Source organism: Micropterus salmoides, unplaced genomic scaffold, assembly GCF_014851395.1.
Source record: "Micropterus salmoides isolate LMB-PRFRI ecotype aquatic unplaced genomic scaffold, ASM1485139v1 Ms_hic_scaffold_7, whole genome shotgun sequence".
Taxonomy (NCBI): Eukaryota; Metazoa; Chordata; class Actinopteri; order Centrarchiformes; family Centrarchidae; genus Micropterus; species Micropterus salmoides.
In genome coordinates this window covers 7019408-7039349 of record NW_024044459.1, presented here as the reverse complement: position 1 = coordinate 7039349, position 19942 = coordinate 7019408, and the positions used below count along the sequence as shown (strand labels likewise).

The 19942-nt window shown below is 43.1% G+C and overlaps 1 protein-coding gene across 1 annotated transcript; it reads left to right on the top strand.

The window, feature by feature from the left end:
* The first annotated feature begins 9503 nt into the window (after nt 1–9503).
* Nucleotides 9504–16064, top strand: zgc:65851 (uncharacterized protein LOC321113 homolog). The gene is made up of 4 exons (XM_038704743.1): nt 9504–10426; nt 12233–12550; nt 13070–13194; nt 13952–16064. The coding sequence occupies exons 1-4, from the start codon at nt 9686–9688 to the stop codon at nt 14346–14348; spliced, it is 1581 nt and encodes a 526-aa protein (XP_038560671.1). The 5' UTR covers nt 9504–9685; the 3' UTR covers nt 14349–16064.
* The last annotated feature ends 3878 nt before the right edge of the window (nt 16065–19942 follow it).

Sequence of the window (19942 nt, the reverse complement as noted above, 5' to 3'; positions counted from 1 at the left end):
GAAACATGCAAGGTCCCTATTGGAACTGAAGGAATTCTTTTTAATGCAATTTTTTGGGGGCCTAAACATGCTCAAAAACTCACCAAACTTTGCACATAATTAACCCTTCGCTAAGCCACGCCCCGAATACACAGCTGGCCAATCACAGCGCAGTATAGGACTTGCTCTAACTGAGGTCCGACACTTTCATGGCTGCGCTACATTCACTCTAATGCAAAAGGCGTCGTTTTCTGGCTTTCTTCTGCCGTATTTTTCCAAGATATGCTCAAACGCTGTTCCTGGGGCACTTGTAATAGTTACAGTTGTTACCCAGAGAGACTGAAAGGAGAAGTTCGATTTATTGTCTTTCCAAAACCTAAAATAAATCCAGATAAATATAGGCTTGTGTGATGTTAGTTAGCTGGTTAGTTAACGCTAGCTAACTTCCTACTGAATGTAACCTTATAAATCCCTACTGTTCTGCTTTTTAACGATTGTAATAGTGAACATATAGCCTACCCAGCTTTACAGGAACAGTGTTGATCCTTATATCTTGAGAGGAATTGGCGTTCCACTAAAGTGGAAAATTCTCATTTAATTTGGCAAGATAGTCTTAAAACTTATAGGAAGGCCCTCCGTAATGCCAGAGCAGCGTACTACTCGTCATTAATAGAGGAAAATAGGAACAACCCAAAGTTTCTTTTCAGCACTGTAGCCAGGCTGACAGAGAGTCCCAGCTCTATTGAGCCAAGTATTCCCATAGCTCTCAGTAGTTACGATTTCATGAGCTTCTTTAATGATAAAATTCTAGCTATTAGAGACAAAATTCACCAAGACCTGCCCTCAATTGGCACCGACTTATCTCTTAACTCAGGAACCTTAGAAACAGCTGTAGAACCAGATACAGACTGTTTTGCTTCCCTCAATCTTTACCAACTAACTTCAATAATTTCTTCATCTAAACCATCAACCTGCCTCTTAGACCCCATCCCGACTAGGCTGCTTAAAGATGTTTTACCCTTAGTCAGCACCTCTATACTAGATATGATCAATCTATCTTTATCAACAGGCTATGTACCACAGTACTTTAAAGTAGCTGTAATTAAACCTCTTCTGAAAAAGCCCAAACTTGATCCGGATGTTTTAGCCAACTATAGACCTATATCTAACCTTCCATTTCTCTCTAAGGTTCTGGAGAAAGCAGTTGCTAAACAGCTGTGTGACTTTCTACAGAGCAATAGTTTATTTGAGGATTTTCAGTCAGGATTTAGAGCTCATCATAGCACAGAGACAGCACTGGTGAAAATTACTAATGACCTCCTTATTGCATCAGACAAAGGACTTGTCTCTGTACTGGTTTTATTAGATCTTAGTGCTGCATTTGATACCATTGACCATCAGATCCTATTGCAGAGACTGGAATATTTCATTGGCATTAAAGGAACCGCTCTAAGCTGGTTTAAGTCCTATTTATCAGATCGATTTCAGTTTGTACATGTTAACGATGAGTCCTCCATGCACGCCAAAGTTACTCATGGAGTTCCTCAAGGATCTGTCCTTGGACCAATCCTCTTCACTTTATATATGCTTCCTTTAGGCAATATTATCAGGAAACATTCCATAAGCTTTCATTGTTATGCAGATGATACTCAGTTATATCTATCGATCAAGCCAGATGAAACTCATCAGTTAGCTAAACTTCAAATGTGCCTTCAGAATGTTAAAACCTGGATGACCTGTAATTTTCTCATGTTAAACTCAGATAAAACTGAAGTTATTGCTCTGGGGCCTAAGCACCTCCGTGACGCATTATCTAAAGATATAGTTTCCCTGGATGGCATCGCCTTGGCCTCCAGCACCACTGTGAGGAATCTTGGAGTTATCTTTGATCAGGACATGTCGTTTAAGTCTCACATTAAGCAAATTTCAAGGACCGCCTTTTTTCACCTACGTAATATTGCGAAAATCAGGAACATCCTGTCTAAAAATGATGCAGAAAAACTAGTCCATGCATTTGTTACTTCTAGGCTGGATTACTGCAATTCCTTATTATCAGGCTGCTCGAAAAAGTCCATTAAGACTCTTCAGCTGATCCAGAATGCTGCAGCACGTGTTCTGACAGGAACCAGGAAAAGAGATCACATTTCTCCTGTCTTAGCTTCTTTGCATTGGCTTCCAGTAAAATCCAGAATAGAATTTAAAATCATTCTTCTTACCTACAAAGCTCTTAATGGTCAGGCACCATCTTATCTTAAAGAGCTCATAGTACCTTACTACCCCACCAGAGCACTGCGCTCCCAGAATGCAGGGTTACTTGTGGTTCCTAGAGTCTCCAAAAGTAGACTAGGAGCCAGAGCGTTCAGCTATCAAGCTCCTCTCCTGTGGAACCAGGTTCCAGTTTGGGTTCAGGAGGCAGACACCATCTCCACATTTAAGAGTAGGCTTAAGACTTTCCTCTTTGATAAAGCTTATAGTTAGGGCTGGCTCAGGTAGTCCTGAACCATCCCTTAGTTATGCTGCTATAGGCCTAGACTGCCGGGGGATTTCCCATGATGCACTGAGCTCCTCTCTCCTCTACTTTCTCTCCCTCTGTATGCAACCTTATCCCATTATTGCATGTTACTAACACAACTTCTCCCCTTTCTGGTAGTCTTGTGCTTTCTCGTCTCTCTCCTCTCTCCTATCACTTCCTGCAGGTTTTCTGGCTCTGGAGCTGTGGAGTCTGGATCTGTGGCTGCGGGTCACCTGCTGCCCCTGTGTTCCTGCTCGACACCCTCTGCTACAACTATTGTTGCTAGTCTTATTGTTATTATTGTTATTATAATCATTAACATTACGATGGTTACCATTAACACTATTATAAATATCTGTACCATTTTTCATTTAGTCTATAGCAACATTACCTTCACTGTCTGTACCTCTGTGTGTATATTGTGTAGGCTGCCTCCCTCCCCTCTCTCTCTCCTTACATCTCTCTCTCTCCTCTCTCTCTCTCTCTCTCTCTCTCTCTCTCTCTCTCTCTCACTCACTCACTCACACACACACACACACACACACACACACACACACACACACACCCCAACCGGTCGAGGCAGATGGCCGCCCACCCTGAGCCATGGTCCTGCTCGAGGTTTCTGCCTCTTAAAAGGAAGTTTTTCCTTGCCTCTGTCGCCTAGTGCTTGCTCTTGGTGGGAACTGTTGGGCTTCTGTAAATAACATCACCGAGTACGGTCTAGACCTGCTCTTTTATGAAAAGCGCTGTGAGATAACTGTTGTTGTGATTTGGCGCTATATAAATAAAATTGAATTGAATTGAATTGAATATCGTTATCTTTTGTCTCAATCGTCGGGGGAAAGCGGTGGTTCACTTGTACTATGTGATCAGTATGCTTCTATCTTTCATTTTTTTTCACGTCCTTTTGAGTCAGTTTGACAGCCTGAATACAACCTTCAAATATATAATGCAACTGCAAAACTGTCTGCGAAAATTTCATATTTTATGGGTCTCGCACATGGCTGTGGCAAAATGACTTGCTACGCCTGAGCCAAATCATTTTCACACCATCCGGCCAACACTGAAGTAATCATTAATTTTATGGTTTAAACAATAGATTAAATAACTTTATGTATTAAGAGCAGACAGTGTAATTTTATCATTATTTAGCTCTCACTGCTCTCATCAACCTCGTTTCTGCTGTAGTCAGATGTTTTTGGCTATTAAGCTCAGATAAACTGACTGAATGCTACCTGCAGCTCCTAATAACCAGCAGACAAAGTTATCAACTAGCTAGTGAACAGTGGAGCTTTTAGCAACTAAAGAAACACATGTCCCTCATTAGTTGGTGAAGACCAAAAACAGAGCTAAAAGGAGAGTGATATAGACAGCGGACTCATTGGTGTGTTTATAGGTCGTTCTGCTGCCTCCAAATGGTCAAAAAATGAACTTGTGCTGCTTTATTTAAGTAAAAGGATTGAATGTTTTTAATTAGTAACACTCAATTGAGAATAAAAATGGTGTGTTTCTTGTAACCAATCATTTCTACTGTTTTCTTTTGCGCAAATGAAAAATGCTCTTTGGCAACAGTACTAAAGGTTTTCCAGACTAAAGGCACAAGTCTCACCACAATGAAACTGAGAGTAACATATGCGATACACTTGTTTATATTTTGTATTTGACTGACGTGTTTGCTTAATTAGCATCACCAGTTTTCTTCCATCTCAAATCAAATCAAAATCAAGCTTTATGTGTCACATAGATCATTAAAAAAGTATAGTGTTGCTGTGTGCATAAATAATTTACAACATATAGTACAAGTATGTGCAACAAAACGAGCAATTTTACAAAAGGATGCTCAGCTCATCTTGTAGGTTATTTGGTTAGCATTAAAGCACTGACGCTATCATTGAGAATGTGTCACTTCCAGCGATTATTGCATTGCAATTAATCAATTATCACTGATATTAGTTGCCCCTGTGTTTGAAAAATGTCAAAATGTCTGCTGTGCAAAATGTTTATTATCTTAGAATGACTCTTGTAGCTCAGGATCATCTGTATTCTCAAGCATTATTGGTCTGAAGAGCAGTTCAACACATTTTGTAATCCTGTTGTTAGACTGTGAAACACAAAAAAAGCCCCCAACTTAGTGAAAAAGTAGCTTTTTTACTTTGCATGACAATCAAAGGTATGTAAACAATTTATTATACAAAAAATATGTAATCAGTCAAACTGTATCGGCCATCATTTTGAAGTTGGACCACAGATTCTCTCTGGAAAGCGATCAATGAATAGTAAATGGCACATATCGTGTTACATATCCATATTCACCATTCAGTTAGACAGTTTTCATCACAAGTGAATGAATTTATCTTAGCTTCACTGGATTTCATCACCTGAATTGAAATCCTGCAGTAGCCAGATACAGTACAGCTCTATGTCTGATCATAAAGTCAGTGCAGAAAGGGGCTGAGTGACAGCGGCCTTACATGATCATCCTCCATCACAGCTGGCAGCTCAGATCAAGAGATAGACATTTGAGTGTGTGTATGTGTGTGCTTTGCATGTGTGTATATGCAAAAACAGATGGAAGAGATCTTCTGTGTTCGGGGAAAGAGGAAGGGGTCCCAGGGGACCGGAGTGAAGAGTGCACATCAGACAAGATCACTGCATCCAAGGTAGAACAAAAGCTAGTGAGCTGAGTGGCCTATACGTGACACGTAGTAAAGCTCTTCACAGAATCCCTCACTTAGTGCCTGTGAGTAACACCTGGCACATCAAAGCACTGAAGGGAAAAGAGTTTCAAAGGAGCAGGGCTGCTGGAGAGGGTTTTGTGTGGGGCCTCCATGGAGATCTGGGAATTTCTGAGTTATTAAATAGCATTATATATGTAGAGAAAATAATGTCTCTCATTGATAAAATATACGGTACATGTGGTCAAATGACATCTTCAATCTGTCATCAAAGCACAAGTAATCATGCAGATGGCCGTTCCAATACTTAATTCAATAGATGTGTTGATCAAACTACATGAACAGAGGTGGACCACACTGATTGGGCCATATCTATTATTCAGTGCTACTACATATTGTTTTAAACCTAATTCAGAGTAATTGTGGTCGTTGTGCTATTGGATGGCCGATGTGTGGAATAGTGTTCATAAGTCTGTTAGATGAAACCACAGTCGACTGTGTGGTCGTGATGGCAGCAACGGTGCTTGGGACAGCAGAAGGAGAAAGGTTAGAGGCTGTTGGAGGGATGGTCACTACATTTGAATCCCACCAGAGTAGGTGGGAGGACAGGGTAAATAAACAATATTCTTTCCTCACCCTCAGTACATGGTAGTATAGCATGCAGAGTGAAGGACCTTGTTGCCTAGGGCTTTCACTCCCTGCCAATAGTTTCTATTTATAGTATTTTAAAGTAATGCTTTGACAGTTTGGGACATCCGCTTGTTTGCTTTCTTGCCGAGAGTTAGATGAGAAGATCACTACCACTCTCAAGTCTGTATGCCATGTATGAAGCCTGGAAAGTTGGGCTCTGTCCAAAGATAGAAGTATTCACCTAGCAGCACCTTCAATGCTCAATTATTAACACATTATATCTTGTTGAATTAATCTGTAACAAAAGCCAATGTGTAAAAAGTTGTGGTTTTCCAAGGTCTATGTGCTGGACTATTTCTTGGCCAGGAGTCTCTGCTGTTTGCCTGAAAATCTTCTGGAGACAAGACTGCAGAAAGTTACTGCACCAAGAAACAGTTTGGCACGGGCACATAACCCGTTAACATGTTAATTACTTTCGGAAAGAGCCAAGCTGTTACATAATAACTGTGGACGAATGATATCTGAATTGAAATGACGGGACATCACTATCTTACTCTAGGATGTTGAAGGTTTTCTCTCATTTCTGGTAACAATTATGTGGTACTTGACCTACAGGCCTTTTTCACATGTGTAATGAATAACTTAAATGATGGCTCTGTTCCCCAGTAAGCCATGCCATGAACCAGTACGCCCAATAAAAGGGCCCAGAATTTGACAGAATGAGTGTAATGCAGTAATACATTATCAGCGTGTGCTTTTCTTACAGTGACAATTTAAAATGTCTGCTGTTAAAAAAGGTTTAGTACCTTTCATGTGTCCATGCGTCGTTGTCTTTTTTCCCTCTTGACACTCAAGCGAATATATATTTTAGAAGTAATTTTTCCATCAACCTTTCACTTGTTCCACCATTTACTGTTGTCACATACCCTGAAAGCCTTCTTTCGTGTCCCTGCTGGAGGAACAGCTCCCCCTTCCTGTGTTTTGTTGTAAAAACACCACAGCTTATTCACTGTGATAAACCAACTAGTGGCCACTGTCTGCACGCAAAAGGCCAACTGTTGTCTTGTTTGTTACTGTTTGTTATTACAGTGTTGTCTCAGTTTTAATGACCTCTACACTGAAGCAAACGTCAGTGATTACATCACTTGACAGAGTGAATGAGGATTTGATGGCACTTTAATGGGTGACTTGATGCTTTCGGTAGAATAAATTAAAGAAAGGTGGCGTCTGTTCTGTTACTGTGCTGTTTGGTAACCATTTCTGGTTACCTGTCATTTCCTGCTGAGTCACTGGCCAAGGCAAAATGCTACAGTGTCTCCCCCTTTCCCTCCCCCTCACACACACACACACACACACACACACAGAGGGACAGACATGGGGACACACAGAGATCAGAGAGAGAGAGAGAGTGCAGAAATGGTCTGTCTGAGCGTGTATTCAATGATGACTCCTGAGTCTTGATGAACTGAACTGTGATCTTGTGTGTGGTCCACTGAGTTTTTGACCCCCACTGGGAAGCTGAAACATGAGCTGCAAGGAGTTAGCTGTCATTATGTGGTGTGTTTGTAGACTTTCACTGATGCCCTGTAGCTTTACATCCTCGTGGAAGCTGACCTTGGGGGCTGGCCAATAAATCACAGTCTTCCATTACAGACAGGTGTTATAGACCTGCTGGCTGCTGCCTGGCAGGCTTAAATGCGTGATTATGTGTCCACATTATACCCACAGTCATTTGCACAATTACACGCTACAGTTTATCCAGTACACCTCGCTTAAACTAATGCAGCCTAATAAAACAGTCCTGCAATAAATGCTCCCTTCATGAAGGTTATACTGTTCAGTTTTTGTTCAGACTCTTTCAGAGAGGTGTATGATCATTTTGGAGGCTGTTGTGTTGCTGTTTAATTGCATTGCACTACACAGAGAGGTGTTTTTGTCATGCATCATACCCTCATGACATAAACATTATAACCTTCATGAAGATAGGACTGATTGCAGGACTGTAGTAGACCGCATTAGTTTTTACTAGGTTTAGCTGATAAACTGGTAACTGTGTGTAGGCTATATACAAGTGAAGGCAGTGACCTCTCACGAAGAATCAATAACATGAAAGAGGTGCTGTAAAAAGAGCAAGGATGTGGTTATTGATTAGGCCTACACGTGCTCAGCAGCGGCTCAGGTCTGCTGGACATGTGAGGTACCGCTGATGCTTTGGCATCCCCTAGTGGTTAACATGTGTCCTTCCAATGTCATCATAACATGTAATACCACTAGATATTGGACCAACTTAAAATGATTTTTCATAAACAGTAAGACATGTATAATACAGAACCAATCTGATCTGTACTAATATCAACTGCAACTACACTGTCTCACACTTAATGAAGAATTTTAAATTTTAAATTTTTAAATCATGAATTCAAGACAGTTGATTTGTTATTAATATGAGCCAATACTTTCTTAATGAGATTCATTGCCGTTGTTAAAGCAGCATCAGAAATGGTCTAAGGTGATTTAGGATCACTTGGCAGTGGCTGTGTTGCACATTTTAACTGTCCGGGCAGTCTTCCAGATTGGCAGTGTGAAGAGGTACACTGAGGGCGCCTTGTGTGGTGTTTGGAGGTGGTGAGGCTGCAGTCCTGTGGGTGGCTATTCTCTCCTTTGCAGGGGCGTGGTCCTTCTCCTGCCTCCTGCCTGGATCAGCACCAAGACAAGCGGCTGCTCTGCGCAGCAGTGTAACACCACACAGGCCAAACTTGACTTTTCACCAACAGAGAGGACGGTGGTGATAGCGCACTGTGGTTCAGGGCAACTGTTTGCATCTTATACATTTGGATATAATGTTAACACGCCAAGGGGAGAAACTTCTGTCCGGATCTGATAATCTGTGAAATCAAGATTACACACATTTAAAAGCAGCCATGTACACTTACAGGTCAAGTAATAGAGTTGATATAGGGGGACAGCAAAGATACAAGCTGTTGGTGGCTGTGGTGACTTATGATGAGCACTGCAGTGTTGCGTGGGGGGTCACAACTTAATAATGTTCTCGTTTATAAAATTGAATGTTTTGTTGATGTGGTGCGTGAAGACCGACAGGAAGTCGTTTATAGACAACTTACAATTTACCAATCCATCACTGATGTTTCCACTTTCCAAGACCCTAGATGAGACCAGTGATGTGGGAATGCAAGAATCGGGCCACTATAATGAGTCTCATCCCGCATTCCGATATTGCGGAGGTCGGGGGGGGGGGGGGGGGTGAGGGCGGCTGGATGCAGACTGCAGCACCAAAACACATTCTGGCGCACCGCTCTTTAAGCATCGATCCCATTTGCCATTCTGCTGGGACAGCAAAGAAAAACTGCAATGACAGTGGACAGTATGGACGGAAAGAAACATGAGACAGTCCATGGTTAATAAGAGCAGTGGGAAAATGAGATTACAGATGTGGTTTTGTCATAATGCGATTGTACTTGCATGGCATTTAGTCAGAACATGAAAGGAAATCGTGGGTTAATAAATCAGTGAAAAGTGAAGTTCAATAGATGAGCTCTCACGTCAAGCCCCTATACAAAACGTGATCTTCATTTAGAGTTGCTGTGTGTGAAAAGCGGAGCTGCATGAGTGAGTTCGTGTCTCCCCAGAGGGTGGAGGCTTTCTGCAAAAGCTTGCAGGTTTCCCCTCATCTTCTGTTGTCCCTGCGTCAAATGATGCGCCGGCGCCTTCACTATAAAAGCACCTGTCCTGGCCAGACTTCACTCGCATCTCACGTTCTCTCTCTCACACACTCACTCACCCTCACACACTCCTGAACTCCACTCTCTCTCTCTCTCTCTCTCTGACAGTACACAGCAGCGGGACCGCACACCGCCAAGGTAAAGGAAACATGAGTTACTCCAGCGACATTTACAGCAGCAGCTCCTATCGGAAGATTTTCGGAGATGCCCCCCGGTCCGGCCGCGTGGGTCTGGGCAGCAGCCCGTCCCGCCTGCACTCTGCGGGGTACCGCAGCAGCCAACGCACCTATGGTTCCCCCTCCGTGATGTCCTCCACCACCTACCGCAGGACAGCAGCGCCCGGCCGCGTCTTCTCCTCCATGCAGGACTCCATGATGGACTTTACCCAGTCCACCGCGGTCACCAACGAGCTCAAGATCATCCGCACCAACGAGAAGGAGCAGCTGCAGGGCCTCAACGACCGCTTCGTCACCTTCATTGAGAAGGTGCACAACCTGGAGCAGCAGAATAAAGTCCTGGAGGCAGAGGTCACGCTCCTGCGGCAGCGCAACAACGAGCCCTCGCGTCTGCACGAGCTGTACGAACAGGAGATCCGCGAGCTGCGGGCGCGCGTGGAAGAGCTGACGCACGAGAAGAGCCAAATGCACCTGGACTGCGTGCAGATGAATGACACGATGGAGCGCGTGAGGGAGAAGCTGGAGGAGGAGACCAGGCTGCGCGAGGAGGCGGAGAACACCCTGAAGGGCTACCGGAAGGACGTGGACGACGCCACCCTGGCGCGCCTGGAGCTGGAGAAGAAAGTGGAGTCTCTGCTGGACGAGATCGCCTTCCTCAGGAAAGTTCATGAGGAGGAGCTGCAGGAGCTGCAAGCTGCTCTGCAGGCCACACAGGTACACATCCCATTCCCGCTGATGACCCGCAGGTCCATACACTGACAGGTGGTACTTTGGTGCCACTAGTCTAGTCTAGTCTTCAGTGTCACACTGCCATAAACACTAATATTCCTCAGTCCTCATGGCCTTCAGTTTTCAAAGTGATATCCATACATGTTTTGCCATAAGCCAACAAATCAATCAGGGACTGAAGCTTGAGGACTGAATTTATCAAACCTGATGGGAGGCTATTCCCTGGATTCCGTAATGGCTTCACTAGAGTATAACACTCAGATAATACTGCAAATAGTAGGCCTATTATAGAAACGCCAGATGGAGTAGGCTACTTATAATAATACAAACACATATTCAAAGTCAAATAGGCCTACGCAGCAGCCTAGGCAATAGGCTATTTAAAGTTTGACTATACGCAGGTCCACTGCAGCAGCTTTACCTATAGACTATAGGCTACAGTTTATATATCAGCAAGTTTTCCAGGAATTCAATAACCTGCTAGGTACCACAACAGGGTTCTTTTTTATTAACGTCGACTATAATAGCGGGCTTCAAGGTTTTTCTGTGTGCACGACATGCTGCGTCCTCCTCAAACTGAACACTGCGCACTGGATAATTGATGGCACTGCAGTTCCGTTTCAGCACCACGCGCTGTCCCTCCCTCCTCCTCTCTTAGATTGGGGGATCTCGAGCGTCCCTGCAGCGTCCTGCGCGCTTCGTCACGCCCCCCGTGCAAACTTCAAGATGTTTAGGCTAAAAGAGTGTCTTTTCCCTCCAGCGGTACCCGTACCTAAGTCGTCGGTGCCAATTTGTACAAAGCATATCGTAAAACTTTATTGTCTGAGGGAATTTTATGTGAGTATCATGTTACAGGGGTACGTGTCTCTTAAAATGTCCGTAGGCTACGCTTTGTTCAACAAGGTGAATATAAACGTCGTGTAGGCTACTGTCATTAACGCATCCAGCTGACACTTTGGGGATAATGCTTTTTTGGAGGCCAGGAAGGGGTGCAGAGAGGGGGGAGGGTGGCTGGGAGGGAGTAAAAATGCGGAGAAATAGCGCATTTTCCACTGGGGTGTGGTCGTCCCAAGGGGGCAGCAGGCAGGACCAACCCTGTGAGGTACACAAGCAGTTGTTTTTGTGTAGCCCACATTTCAAGCTAAATTGTTTTAACAGCAGCACAACAGTGAAAATACTCTCACAGACTGACAACAAAAAAGGTTTGGCGTGTCTTTCACTGAGGCTGTCTGTTTTCATTTACAAAATCATCAATAATATCGATTCTTGCACAAATATAGTAGCTCCTCGAGTTAGAAGCTATTATGTATCATGTCATCATGATGCAGATGGAGCAAACGAAAAAAAGAAGCAAAGACATTGAAGCAAACAAGGAAGGCAGCAAGTCTCCCTGCAACTTTGAGCAGAAATCAATTCATTGAATGTGCAGTGATGTTAAGTACCTCATGCTGTGAAGTGATGGTTTGTAGATTTCTCCAGGGTTTCTCCTCTTCCCTGCAGGGAATATTATTGCCGTGTAAGCTACTGACAGGACAGCTTTCTCCAGCAGAGAAGCCTGAGTCAGCAGTCGATTCATCAGTCCTGCTGCAGCAGCTCATGAACACGCTGTTCACCATACATACATGTCACCAGCAGAAGTACAGTAGGCCTATAAAACATAGAAAAGGAAAAAGAAAAAAATTTAAATGGTACAACATTTATGAACAGAAGTAACTTCTATGTCCTAACCTACTAACAACAAATGCTGATATTACAAAGCGCCTTTCCGTTATTCCCTTCTCCTACATCCAGGTGTCAGTGGAGATGGACATGAGCAAACCGGACCTGACTGCTGCGCTGAAGGACATCCGGGCTCAGTACGAGAACCTGTCGGCCAGGAACCAGGCCCAGGCAGAGGAGTGGTACCGCTCCAAGTTTGCCAGCGTGACCGAGGCGGCTGCCCGCAACCAGGACTCCATCAAGCACTCGAAGGAGGAGCTGAGTGAGTACCGCAGGCAGGTACAGGCCCGCACCCTGGAGATCGAGGCCCTCAGGGGCCACAACGAGGCCCTGGAGAGGCAGATTGCTGAGATGGAGGATCGTCATAACAACGAAATGGGAGAGATGCAGGTATGTAAATAACACAGGGTAGCTAGATTTTGGTATTTTTAAATTTTAGTTTTATGATTAAATTGACCTTAATATAACCAGGTAAGTCTCATTGAGGTCGGAAACCTTTTTTGGCTATGGGGCCCTGGCCCTGACCAAGATAAAAGCATAATGCAGCATAATAAGTTTCAAAACCAACAAAAATCTGACAAGAGATTTCTCAGTGCTAATACAGTTAATGATACAAGCCACATATCTCATAAGGCTAAAAGTAGGTTAATAACTATAAATAAATTAACAATGGGGTCATTTACCACAGAATTTACAATGGTCTTGAATTTTGCTAGAGATATCAGACACAACATGGGGCCTGTAATTAGAGGAGCGTTTTTATGAATCACTAATATTAGAAATGAACAGACTCCTTGTTCAGTGTGACAGGATAAATAGTGGCACATTTTCAAACTATCTCTGTTCACAAGAGCATGACAAAATGATTAGTATTTCATTATCTGATTGTGTGTGTTTGTTTGTGTATAGGATACCATTCAGCAGCTGGAGGCTGCCCTGCGCAGCACCAAAGGAGAAATGTCCCGTCACCTGCGTGAATACCAGGACTTACTGAACGTCAAGATGGCGCTGGACATTGAGATCGCTGCCTACAGGTTGTCTACATAACAAACACAGCAGTAGTCAGTTTGGGAGATTGAACTAAACTGAATTTAAATGTTACCTTTTACACTGTGCCATACATGCCCCCACCCCTTGCTTATTTTAAATATTCATACAGAGAAAATTATTAGATACATCCACTTTCTTGGCTTACAGAAACCTTTTTAAAATCCACTGCATGAGGCAAAAAAGTTTAGTTGTTTAATGTTTAATTGTTTAAAATTAAATTTCAGAGGTAAGAATTTTAAGCACAAGTTTTCAGCTGATACAATCTTAACAATACAGTCGATACTACAATGAGCTTCACTTCCACTCCAACATTTATATGAAGCATTTTTAGTTAAATTGTTCTGGGGCGACTGGTGTCCTAGTTTTTCTAGTTTTAGTTTTTACGATGCATAGTAATTGCGATGTCCCCAGTTTAATTCCTGCCTAGTACTATTGTTGTATTGATGTGTGTGTGTGTGTATGTCTATATCTACATATATATAAATCACTTAGAATTCACTTAAATACTGCAACAATCTCATAGTCCCTCTTTCATGCAAATGGATTTCCACTGTAATAAGATGTGAAATGTGATAATGTGTGGGCAAATATACTGAAACAGACAGCAGAGGCACTGCCACTGATACTCCAGTGACATTAAATCCCTCAGGAAAGTTCCACTGAGATAATAATAGCAATGAAACCAGACTAGAGGAGATGTCATCTCTTGTCCCCCATCTGTCTCTCTCTCTGTCTGTGTAGGAAACTGCTGGAAGGTGAAGAGTGCCGCCTCAGCTCCGTTGGCGGAGCCATGGTCCAGTCCGGCTACCCGGGCTTCTCCTACATGTCAGCCCGCACCTACACCCTCGGAGCCTCCAGGAAGTTCACAGCCAAGCCTGCGGAGGAGGAAGAGGAGGCGGAAGAAGAGGAGGAGGAAGAGGGAGAGGAGAACGAGGAGGAGGGCGTGGAGGGAGAAGAGGGAGATGACCAGGAGGAGGGTGAGGGTGAGGGAGAGGATGGGGAGAAGGAAGAGGAAGAGGAGGAAGAGGAGAAGGAAGAGGAGAAGGAGGAGGAGAAGGAGGAAAAAGAGGAGAAGGAGGAAAAAGAGGAGAAGGAGAAGAAGAAGGAGAGTCCGACCGGCAAGAACAGCAAGAGCTAAACTGCTTGTGTCAACATCATCATCTTCATCATTATTAGTAACACTTTCCTCATTCCGCCAATCACTTATATGGATCTGGTCCCTGTTCACATCATCGCCGTCACACACAAACACACTGCACAACTCTGCACCCTCCAGATGCCTCACACCTGCTGTGTTTTTCACTCTTTTTTGCTCCGTAATTCCTTTAGTAGATGGAGAAGGAGCTTTAGAAGGGAATAGATATATTGCAAGGCAGAAGAGTTTAAATCATTTACATACTTTGCAGAGGTCGTCATGATTTAATATCCCCTCAGTGCAGAGAGACCTGCAGAATAGCTGTAATAGCAATAGCTAGCATGATGTCACATGAGAAACTGATAATTTTTATGATAATTCATATGAGCAACAGTAAATGTGCCATTCCTGATCAATAATCACGGTGAGAGCAATCAAACCTTGAAAGTAACAACTTTGTCAGCACACAGACTTTAGGAGAAACGCACAGCTCTTGCCAGTCCAACTTTTATGGTGCTATTTGATTTTTACATATAAAAGTTGGGGAGTACTGTAAGTATAAGATGTCATCATAGACCGAAGCTCATTCCTGAATGACGGCTCGTTGCGCAGGAAAGTTTGGAGGAAAAACTGCTTCTATTTGAACTCTTAAGTCCAACCCCACATTTCCCACGGCAGGTGAAGGCATTCCACTCCCCTCTTTCTTCCACTCCTTTCCTTTCATTACTCTCCACTTGGTTCTGCATCTCATCCCACCTCGACAAAATGAAATGTACCACTAACCATTCAAGATCTTTGTCAATCTCTCTATTTCACTGCAGCATCACAGCACAGCAGCAAAAGCTGTACATACAAATGTGTTGGGAGGGCGGTGGTATTTTCAGTTGCTGGGAAGGAGGAGTGCTGCAGCTTCTCCATGAGGAAGTGCATCTTTGGGAATGAAAAATGTAGAGTTTAAATTGCCGCTATATATATTTTTTGGGGAATTATTTGAGAATTATCCCCCCCCTTTGATTGATTCATTTGTCGATGAATTTATCAGCCATCTCACCTGTCAGTTTGATTTTTTAAGTCTACTTGCTTAATTTCTTTCCCTTCATTCTTTAGAGCTAATCAATCTTTTTTTTCTTTCTCCTCATACAAATGTGGTGGGGGTTTTGTTTAATTTAGCTGGATAAAGGAAACAAGATGAAGGTGAACGAGGCTGTCGGTGTCAGGCAGCTGATGATGACAGTGACAGCCCTCAGGTCAGACTGTAAGTGGCAGGTTGGGCCGATGCCACAGAGGTCATGGCTATATGGTACGGATGGTACAGAGTCGCATCCAAGGGCTATTTTCATCATAACTCCTTTCTATCGCTTTGCCCTAAACTGATATATTTCACTGTTGTTCATCCCCCCCCCCCCCCCTGGCTTTTCTTTTTGACGAATGAATCAACCAATGGGCATGAATGCATGGCCTGACTCTTGGAGCTTGAATATCTGCTGGATGGGATAGATTTCTGCTTGTTGTGTGTTCAATTAAAAACTTAAAAACTTGCCTTAACCATGACTGAAAGTTAAAATAAAACTTGTTTTCACCTGCATCTCACGTGTTTCTGGGGAGGCTGAGGAGTGCTGATACTTTCCAGCCCTCTGCTATACAACTGTGACTGTGTGTGCTGCTATCTCATGCAGTGAAGTTCCTCTCAAAGCCAAATAAAGCCATTTATTAACCAAACATTCATTACATCTCTGTGTCTTCAATGTCATGAAATAGGACTAGAAGAACTTACTTTTCAAAATATTCACATTCCCTTAAGTTTTCTATGTGAAAATGAATGTCAACATGTAAAATCCCTAAAATTAATGTTTGCATGATTAGTCATAATTTATTATGTCTTATCATGGAGGGAGAAAGTTTCTTTCATGATTTTTGATGAGGAAAACGTGTACTCTCTGTCGTCAATAAGCCTCAGTTGTCCTTACTTAAATATAGAGAACAAGTTCATTTAACGCAGATCTAAAATGATCTTTGTACAGCGTGCATTCACGCCACGAGGGAGGAGGTAGCAATGTGTCATCCGGTCAAGACCATTTCCCATCCATCATGGGAGTTGGAACTTTCCCAAGGTCTTGGTCTTATCTGTACCTCCGGACACCCAGAGCCTCCTCACGTAAAGCATGTGAAAGAGTGAAGGACTCTGAGGCCACTCAGGTTACCTAACCATGACAATGCACAAATCACACATTCTGAAGCAGCTAAATGGAATTCAGCTGTCATTGATTTTATAATTTGCTCCTGTGCTTTCCCTACAGTGAGGTGCCAAATGGCTTCTGGGAAAAAGGCCTACTGATGTGATTACACCTAATGTAGGTCTGGAGCAGTTAAAGGACGTGCCTTGCTCAAAGGCACCTGGACAGCATTTACTTACACCCGCACAGAGGGAATCAAAACTGTCCAGTCACAAGCCCGCCTGGCTCCTTCAGGCGACAGTCTACACATTTTCATTAATGGGCAGAGCTGCAGAATGTCCACTGGGTGTTACTATCGGCTCATCTCAGCTTCTGCCTGCCCGCCCCCAGGGGTGAAAGATGGGGCAGCCTAAGATGGATGGCAGTTGCTAAGCTGGACCACCAGCACAGCTGTCACCAGCAAGAACTTCATCACAGCCTGAGAGTTTGTTTCCCTGCTACTACAAACTGTAGTCCTGTTTGTGTCAGAGTGTGTGTATGGTGTGTGTGTGTGTGTGTGGGGGGTGTCAGCTCAGTGGAAAATCAATAAAACTGTAAGAAAAGGAGGGGGAAAGTAGCAAGGACAAATGTTTTTGTTTTTGACTAAAGTATTAAATGAAAATGAGCACACGTGAGTATCAGGAAGAGAAAATGCAATGTGATACAGCAAAGTGAAGGTCAAGAGCTGCAAATATTACCTTGAACATGTTTGGGACAGTAGTCAGACCCATTAGTCCTTCTATATCTGCAGAGAGTGTTACTTTCCAAATGTCATAAATTGCACAAATGAATATGTGTGTACAGCTCAGGGGGCCACCAAGCCATTGTTCAGTTATTTTTCATTACATTTCTTAAACTTTAATTGAATGACACACCATTCAATTTAAGTACTGTATAATGTTAAAGGAATAACTTGACATCTTGGGAAGTATGCTTCTTCTCTTTTTGTTGCAAGTTTGATGAGAAGATGCTTCATATTTACCGTACCTTACATACACCAACATGGGAGTGGTATCAAACTTCTCATCTAAATTTTGGCAACTAAGCAAATAAGAGCATTTTCCCAAAATGTCCATGATTTCCTTTAAATAATACACCATTCAAATTAAAGATGGTACAGCTTTCTTATCAGCTTCTATAGCATTAACTATGGTGTTAAAATACTCCTTCCTTTAAACATGCAGTACTGTGCTAAGTTTTTAGACAGGTTGGAAACAATGCTGTAAAGGTAGAATTGTTTCAAAAATAGACATGTTAATAGATTATGTTTACGGATGAACAAAATGCAACGTGAGTGAACAGAAACACATCAAATCAGTATTTGGTGTGATCTGTCTGTCATTCTGACCAAATCCCCAACTCCGTTTGCAGGAACCTCCGACATGCTTCACTGTTGCCTGCACCCCTGTCTGCCTTGAAATCTCTGCATGGGAGAGACCTGCTGAGATCCATGCTGCCTAACTTGTGTCTTGTGGATCACTTGCCATGTTGTATGACTTTTGACACCTTGTTTGGCTGTTCCTCATCCAGCTGTATTCCTCCTGCACAGCTATTTCTGTTCCTGTTAATGATTGTGTTTTGACCTGCATATTGAATTTATGATCATTAGCATGCCTTCATTATAAATGGTTAATCATCTGACGATATGCCCACAAAACCCCTGAGTAAGTGTACCTAGAGTACCTGATGCTGTTTAGAAGGCAAGGGGTGGTTGCAATAAAATATTGATTTGATTTAGATTTTTCTTCTGTTTACTCACTTTGCATTTTGTTCATTGATTAATTAGAATATATTAACATGTGTCTATTTGAAAGAATTCTTACTTTACAGCATTTCTTCCACACCTGGCAAAACCTTTTACACAGTACTGTATAGTGTTTCCCCCCGACCCTGTACACAGGATAAGCGGTTGATGATGGATGGATGTATAGTGTTTAAATATATGCTACTCAAACCTTCCTTCTCTCTGAATACTGGAATCAGGATGATTGATGCTCTATTTTTCGGCCATGACACAGGGAGAGTTATGACTCGGCATGAGTCTCTGTGGTGCAGAGTCAGACATGGAGTGTGTCTCTTGAATTTATTGAAAATTCAAGAGTCTGATAAATCCCACAGCTCGGCAGGCTGGCCGGACACAGGAGTTGTCCTTGATTTGGCTGTGCTGCTGCTATGTGCGTGCTGAGCTCGGCTGTCAGCAGATTCTGTTGTTGTGGAGTTGCATACATTATTGAACTGCTCTCCTTCTCCATCTCCTCCTCCTCCTCCACCTCCACTGCCCTCCTGAGACCCTTAAAGATAAAGCAATAAATACTCTACCTCAGCATTTAACAACCATCCTTCCCTGTTCCTGTTGTGAGTCCACAAGCATGTAATTACATTTCCTCTTTTAAGTGAGTTAAACACCATGATACTGGCAAACACAATTCACTATGTCCTTGGCATTGCAAGTGCTGACATCCTGTGTGGACACTTGGTTGGCTTGGTGGTTGAAGGGTCTTCTTGGACTAAAAAGAGTGTGTAGGTTTCCACTAAATGAAGCCTTAGCTTGACGCTCTGACTATTCCCCTCGTCCGTGTCCACATCAATTTACTTAGATACAAAAAAACACTGGTTCAGGAAGATTACAGAAACAAGAGTTGATTGAGTAATGAGAGAAAAGGAGGGGGAGGGAGAGAGGTCAAAAAGCTGTGTGGCTCCACTCTCTGTTTGCCTGACTGTCCTCTAAGATTACTTCCTAAACTTTCTTGTGAGAGAATTCCCAAGCAATTAAAGGTGCAGTTAATAGGAAACAACAATCACAGTTGTCTATTTCCCAGACATTACCCATGTTAAATGTGTTTTACATATGAACTTAAATTACTGCATGCAACTTAGTCGGATATTTCTATTAATCAATAAACTGCACTTGGGCTCCTACAGAATGCTTCATAGCTTTCAGTTTGCCTAAACTACAAATTCGATTTTTAGAAGCTGTGAAAGTTGGAATCTGGCAGAAGCTTTTACAAAGCTGCTCTATCTTAGTCTCCAGCTCACTTTCAGTTCAATGTTTTCTCTTTTCATTAATTGTCTTGTCCTTCCCCTCTCTATCTCCCGTAATCCCTCTGTCTCTTTGTCTGTCTATGTCTCCCTGTCTCCCTCTTGCTCTCTCCCTCTAACTCCATGGCTATATATAGACTTCTGCATTGCAGATGTCCCAGAGCCCTGCAGTTCTGGAGGAGCTGCTGAGGAGTCCCAGCCAAAATTTCAGACTGCCTGTCTGACACGGAACCCCGGGTGAGCAGAAACTGCAGACTAACTGTGTGCCACCGGATGGAACAGTTACAGCATGACACAGTTACATGTGCAGTCTGTGCGCATCACGGCTGAGCAACGTCTGGGCCA